Raw genomic sequence first — 7,232 nt, 5'->3', positions numbered from 1 at the left:
CATACACACACATATATATATATATATATTTTTTAATTATTATTGTGCGGATCTGCGGATTCGCGAATCGGATACGCAGATATAGAGCAGATATCAGCGATCCGATCCGCAAACGAATCGGATCGGATCCGATCTGCAAACGGATCGGATCGGATCGGATCCGATCAATTTGCGGATCGGATCGTATTCGCAATTTTTGAATCGAATGCGAATATTTACCGCGGATCTGCGGATACGATCCGATCCATGGACACCCCTAAGAACATTAACCGAGCGGGTAGGTGATATTGCCATCTCTAGTTGGAGTTCCGTCTTTTCGGCGGTTTGGGCCGGTCGTGGGCCTAAACCCTGACCCCCAAAAAAAAATGAGCGAGCCCGTATACGACGCTGTTTCCACTTTCCAGTTCATCGCCTTCATCTTCGAGAAGGCTCGCATTCTCATTTCAATTGCGGAAGTGGAAGTGAAAAGCGTAGCAGACGTCAGGTACTTAGGTTCAGTTCCATGGAAGGTGATAAGGTCTCCCATGCTGGAGAGTGCTCCACCTCCACGTCAATGGTGAGCTCTCTCTCTCTCTTGATATGTTATGTTATATTCTGATGCTGCTGCATATTGAATTCAATTATGCTTACACAGTCACAAACACAGCAAGAAGAACACGAACAATGTCCGAACATGGAGGAATGCTTGAAGCTTCTGAAAGGAGATCGAGACGAGCAGCGCCTAGCTGGACTCCTTCTGGTAACCAAGTTCTGCAAAGCAGAGGATCACTCCTCCCTCCGTAAGGTCTACCACGCCGTCGGCACCTCCTTCCTCCATCGCCTTCTCAGAACCGGCATGCCTAAACCCGAATCTGTTAATAACGATAATCGAGTTGCATATTTGCGCCTTGCCGTTACTGTTCTTGCTGCTTTGTGTCGCGTTCCTGATATTGCTTCTTCTCAAGACATGCTTTCAAAAATCCCTCTCATTTTGGAAGTCATCTCCACCCCGTACTCACTCTCTCTCTCCTCTCGCTTGCTTTTTTAATTTTATATAGTTTTGAATTTTAAATTATTGATAACATACTATTCTTGTATTGGAAGCAATGTGCTACTACCATACATACGGATAGATTGATGATAGATGAAATAGCAGCACACTGTGGTTCAGTGCTTCGGTTTATGATAGCACATTGGATGTGCAGTTATTTCATATACTTCACTATTCCATGGATTCTTCGTTTAAGGGTTATATAGACTGTGTTTAGATTCTATTTCTTAGACTGAAATACAAAGATAGAGAGACAGAGACGAATAGCTTGTGTGTTTGTCCTTGACCCCATAACCAAACTGAGTTTCTGTGTCTATTGTCTTTGTATTTTTATTTCGGCGACAACTAAATGCGACAAATTACTTGCATATTTGGACAATTTTCAGAAAAAAATGGGACCAAATTCAGTTATTTCTTTTGTTTGCAAATGGTGGATGAACAAATTGGATGTTGTAACGTGGAGTCTTATAAGTCGTATTTCGTGAAAAAAGTACGAAATAGCAAGGGAGTTTGAAATATGCTATTACATGTACGCAATAGCTTGCTCTTTAAGTACTTTTGACCAAGTGATCATGTCTTATTATTTATTAAGTTTCTTGTTTAGATCTGGTTCGTCAGTTCTTGAAGAATGCTATGAGTTTTTATACTTGGTATCGGCTGCATCTAGTGATGGAATTATGAAGCTTTATGAATCTGGAGGCATCAAGATACTAGCTTCTCAAATATCTTCTCTGCAGGATGGTAAGTTCTTGTTGACTGCTGGGATAGCTTCCTGCTTCAGACTGGTGACTGGTCAATATAGGACAAGCTGAAATTGTAATGAAAAGAGATTTTTTGTTCTCAAACCTCTCCTATGAACCATTAATATTAATATTCCTTTATAATATTGGGTCAATTCTCGGTTGACATAATCTACCAAAGGTCCTTTGATCTCTTCATTTATGTGCCACATAAGAAAGATTTGGTTGGGAAGTTGAACTCACTCTTTGTATACTATGTCCAAGTGAGTGAACAAGCTGCAGGAGTTATTTGGAAAGGATGGGAAGATTTCGTTTTGAATTTTTAAAAATACACATTTAATAAAATTAAAAATTTCATTCTTTTTATAGTAGTCATCTTCCTGTAGTATGCACAACTCAAAACACGGGATTTTATGATCTGCTGATTCTTATTTTCATTGTCCACGATTCACAATTGTCAAACTTTATGCAGGTTCACATCTAATGGAAATATCTATAAAACTCTTGCAATTGATTTTGAGTAGGATATCCTTGGATATAATCTACAATGATTACTTACCTGAGCTCTTGGTTATTGTGAGTGTACCTTTTGAGTATTTTGCATTAGAGTTAATTTGTTTCATTTTGATTTTGGTTCTGTAATCTTCCCCTGTGATATATAAAGCTATGTTCTCGGTGTGTCTTTCCACAGTTAACAGCAATAGCAAGGCAGTTTGCAGTCTTACACACATCCTTAAAATTTGATTCTCTCCACCTGCTTAATGGCATTCTTTCTCCAAAAGACACGGTAGGCTTTCGTGCCTTATTCTGTTGCTTTCAGGTAACAAAATCCTAAAATGTAGGATAAATATTAAAAGGAAAAAAAAAGGTCGTCTTACATAAGCTAAGTGACTGAAAATTGCTATAATATTTACCTAGCTGCAGTTTGGGTTAGGATTGGGTTCATGTTCTCCATGTCGTCTCTTTTGCAATGCAGGTTTAGGGAACACTTTTGATAAAGTATGGTTCACTTAATTTAGGATATTTCATATGAATATTTCCTAATTGGTTTGAAGTTTCATCTTCTTGGTCAGGTCAATTCTTTTAGTCTATGCATGGATAACAACAAAGTTCCATAAATTGAACTGTTGTTTTTGGATTTTTTTAGTGATCTTCATCGGTTAAATACTGTGTTAAGTACTTAATTTCTTATAACATATTTTTTTATGTGCATACGTTTTTATTCATTTGCCTTGCAAATTCTGTGCATTTGACTTCAATTTCTTGGCTCTTTCAGGCACAATTTCTTGCTGCACTTCGAACACTTTCCAAAGATAATATTTCAGACAATATTCGCATTGGTATTGTTGCTGTTTTGCAGAATCGTGTTGGTATGTTGAGACCATTTTCTGAGATATATTTACTATGCTATTTTACCTTGTTTTCTTAGTTCCTCTTTATTTGTTTCCCCACTAGGTTCATTATAGTTGTAACTGTACTAGCGTCTCAGCTGATGAAGGTATATACTACTTTGTGATCTTACAAACTAAAAGGTTTAGTAAGTCTGCAAGCTTTGTTATAAAAAACAAGAAGATTGTGATTGTGGCTAAAAGAGGAGGTTGGGATTATTGTAAGAAGGCCTAAGAAAACTTCACAAAATTAAAAGGAAAAAAGAAAACGATATACTGTTTACTTAGAGAAAGGTGTTTGATGCTATAAAGGTATATTTTAACGTTCCATAAGCGGACAGGGATTATTGTATTGGAGGAAGAGTTTGGGACTTCTAGATGAGGTGATCTTGAGATTTTACACAGATCATATGGACTTTTACAAAGCTAAAGAATGTTCTTATTTCTAGCTACTGTGTTTCGGTTTGACTAACTAGACGAATTGCTTGTTTCTATCTATCTTGATTTGTAATTCATATGCAGCTCCTGCTGAAAGGCTTCAGGCTCTCTTCTTAGCTGAGTCTATGGTTTCCATATATGGAGAAGATTGGTTGATTAACCAAGTAACCGCAAGTGCTGTACAATCTCCAGCTGAAATGTAAGTCTGATAATTAAATGACAACTTTTTAAGTTGTCTGCATTGTGCACTCATAGCTTCATTTCTCACTGCTATGTTTTTTTAGGTGTTTATTGCTTGTCTTGGAGCAGTCAAGGGTTGAAATTGCTGTTCTGCTGAATGAGTTGGCCTATCTAAAGTATGAAGCACCGCAGGATACATCAGCTACTGCTGAGGCAATTGTGCTAAAGCGGCGAAATGTCGCTGTTGCCTACTCTTTGGTTGAGAAGATAATAAAGTTAATTTCAAAGATTGGTGGAAATGATGGTAATTCAATTCACTGTTTGGAATCCTATAGAAGCTCTTCTCAAATTTATCCCACTTACCTTTCTATTGTGAGCAGATCATGTGTATTCTTTCACATGTTTGCATGGTTATTATCATATCATTGCTTCTGGCTTTAGGTTGGGCAGAACACGTGGGTGGGATTACAAGACTTTTAAGTAACGATCAACTGATGTTCTTTTGTAGGAAACCTGCTTGATGAAGGCACCTTGACAAAGCTGATTCACCAACTTAATGAGACAATTATGGTTGTACTAGAGTATTTAGAAGATGCAAAGGTATGTTGTATAACTCAGTCACTCTACATAATTTTAGTAATTAATAGGTTTTAGCAAAGTATAATGGTGAAATTGCACAGGAACATGGGCAAAAGAAAGGGGACGATTTACTTGCGTCTGTTAGGATTATTGGGAGGTATAGTCCTACATTGTTGCTACCAGTGCACTATCTGCTGCTATTTTCTGTATCTGATGCAAAGAATGCAGTATGATTGTGTGAATTTCGCTGAGGTTATTTTCACTAAAATTTTGTAAGTCTTCAATTTTATTTTTCCTTACATTTTTCAGCTATCTTGCTGAAGTGCCTCTTGCATGCAAGGAGAAGGTTCAAAATCTTTTAGGCTATATGCTTTCTGTTGAAGGAGAAGATGAACAAAGGTATCTTTATAAAGATAATTATTGGTAAATCATAAACCTTTTATCTGGCAATCTGTTTTTGGTTATTTGGTTGAGTAGAAAATATTTTACATTCTTAGAGTTATTGTTGTATATTTCAGCCCCTTTTATGCTGTGTGCTTTCTGCTACCCCTGTTGTGTCAAATTACTATGGAGATTGAAGGATGCAAAGCTATGGCTTCATGCGGAGGACTCAAAAGTGTAAACTATTCTCTTTGAATGATCATTATGATTGCCTTTTACATTTGTTGCAAGGATGGTGCTTCCTGTTTAACATCACTAGCAAAGCTTTATGTTTTGTGGCTAAATATAATGGATTTTATTTGCAGGTTATAGATTGCTTCAGTAAATTAGTTGGGCCAGATGGTTATATGGTTGAGGACAATGGTTGCATCTTTTTGGCATGTGATACAATAATGAACCTTCTACTAAAGGTGATGTTCTCATCCTTTTTTTTTTTAATTATTTAAAAAGAAGCCTTATGATAAACAATATTGGTTATATAAACTGTTGATATAAGTTGCACCTTTTCTACTATAGAATGACAAAATTCAGTTGACGGTAGATGAATCGTCCTTTGTTAGTCTTCTGAGGGCATTGGCTTATTGGTCAGGTATCGCATTTGGTGGCAGCCTCTAACTTCCCATTTTATGCTTTGTTATGATTTGATTCCTTGCTTGTTCATGTACTTCGCTTCAAAACATAAAATGGGTAGGTACTGTGTTCAATACTACTCTTGAAAAGACAAGGATACCAGAGAAACCCTGTATTAGTTTAGGTTTGAATGAAAAGAACGGAGTAGAGAATCTATCTTGATTTTTGTTGCTGAATCATGGTTCGTAGGAAATACCGATGACATGTCAAGTATGATGATGGCAGCAACCATTTGTGCACTGATATTTGATTATACATCAGAAGAGGCCCTTTTAAGCTGTTCTGATTTCAATAATACCATTCTTGGCAGTCTTTATGAACTCATCACAAGATGTCTGGCTTCATCAAAACAGGTGAATTACTGAATTGTGAATTCCCTTTCTTTCTTGTTTAAATAAAGTTAGTCAAACAGCTTAATTCAGAAGATAATATTTACGCAGTATTTGTTTAAACTCGAACCTAAATGTTGTATTTCTTCTTGAGAAAGTATAGGGAAGCAACTTTAGTTAGTCAACATTAGCCAACTTTAGGATTTAGGTTTATAATTTAGGGTTAATGGTTTATGATTTAGGATCTAGAATTTCAAATAAAAAAACAATTAAAAAAAAATTGGCTGATATTGGCCGAAAGAAGTTGGTTCCCTAGCATTACAAGTATTACTTCCCATTTATTGCCTATGAATACGATTTGAATTAAAGTGATATTTGTTGCTTATAAGTTGCACCGTGGTTTTATCACAATTTCAGCACACCGCCAACATCTTTGCTATACCCCATGTGTGGGACTTGTGACTAAGAATCACTGAACTTTGAAAATCTCTATTTCTCTACTATTTGTTTTATTCATCACATGCACATAGCATGACCTAATCATTTCTCGAAAGAAACGTGCAGTTGATATCTCTGCATGTGTTTTCATGTTTATTTTCACTGTTTTCTGCTGTCATGGATCCATACACGCTATCAATACCCCTCTCCAATGTACCTCCTCCCATTCTAACGGAAGTACAGAACCTTGATATTGCTCTTTGAATTACCCAGGCCAGATTTTTACTGAACGATAAATATGGTGGTCGACTAGATATTTATATTTTGATTTCGTAAGTATTAATTTCATTGTTGGTTTGTTGTTTGATACAAATAACTACAGGATACAAATGTGGATATGGATCTTTCTGAGATTATTTCTGCTGGTAAATGTTTATTATGCTTCTCCTAATTATTAGAGTACTGAAGGCCTTTTTGGTAAACTAGTTATTGCATTTTTATTACTCGTTGTGCAGGTTTCTCTCGATGGGCTCATAGGTACCCGCACATCAGAGAGGCTATGAAGACATGATTTTGACCACGTGATTAGTTGTACGGACTACGCATATGCTTTCGATGGAGGATTACAATCCGGTGATTGCGGTTTGTAATTAGCTTTGATTTCAAGTCCTTTTATAAAATATGATATTTTTGCGCATTATTCAATCATATGATGTTATTAAAAGTCTAGTAGTTCAAATTATTAGGTAATTATCGTCTGTTAAAAAAAAAGTATATTGATCATGTGGCTTTGATTCAATCGTAATTAAAAATCACTGTAAATGTTACCCTATAAAAACAACTAAACAAGCCTTTAATTTGATCCTATAAAAACAAGTCTTTAATTTTGATGTATTTAGAGTATCAAGCGTTTTATACGTGATTGGATGTATGTGTAAAACTACTTTACATTGATAATGCATCTATTTTGTCGATTTTTAGCAAATCGATGGTAGTTCGATTCTAATAATTTGGGAATGAAACTTACTCTTTTGCAAGT

The 7,232-nt window shown here is 36.0% G+C and overlaps 1 protein-coding gene across 3 annotated transcripts; it reads left to right on the top strand.

Moving 5' to 3' along the window:
- Positions 1 to 312: 312 nt before the first annotated feature.
- On the top strand, positions 313 to 7,087 carry LOC112783334 (uncharacterized). 3 transcript variants are annotated; one of them, XM_072229573.1, is made up of 17 exons: positions 313 to 556; positions 647 to 990; positions 1,635 to 1,771; positions 2,243 to 2,346; positions 2,462 to 2,557; positions 3,047 to 3,140; positions 3,681 to 3,795; positions 3,881 to 4,080; positions 4,285 to 4,376; positions 4,457 to 4,512; positions 4,665 to 4,754; positions 4,874 to 4,973; positions 5,102 to 5,206; positions 5,313 to 5,385; positions 5,616 to 5,779; positions 6,576 to 6,618; positions 6,709 to 7,087. In XM_072229573.1, exons 1-17 carry the CDS (start codon positions 503 to 505, stop codon positions 6,762 to 6,764), a joined length of 1,923 nt encoding a protein of 640 aa, XP_072085674.1. In that variant the 5' UTR covers positions 313 to 502; the 3' UTR covers positions 6,765 to 7,087. The 3 variants fall into 3 exon arrangements, with proteins under 3 accessions (XP_072085674.1, XP_072085673.1, XP_025682042.1); XM_072229572.1 differs by having other exon boundaries at positions 1,623 to 1,771; XM_025826257.2 differs by having other exon boundaries at positions 395 to 556; positions 635 to 990.
- The last annotated feature ends 145 nt before the right edge of the window (positions 7,088 to 7,232 follow it).

This window comes from Arachis hypogaea, chromosome 20, assembly GCF_003086295.3.
Source record: "Arachis hypogaea cultivar Tifrunner chromosome 20, arahy.Tifrunner.gnm2.J5K5, whole genome shotgun sequence".
Lineage (NCBI taxonomy): Eukaryota > Viridiplantae > Streptophyta > Magnoliopsida > Fabales > Fabaceae > Arachis > Arachis hypogaea.
The sequence above is the reverse complement of the archived record's forward strand: the minus strand, read 5'-3'. Positions and strand labels throughout refer to the sequence as shown.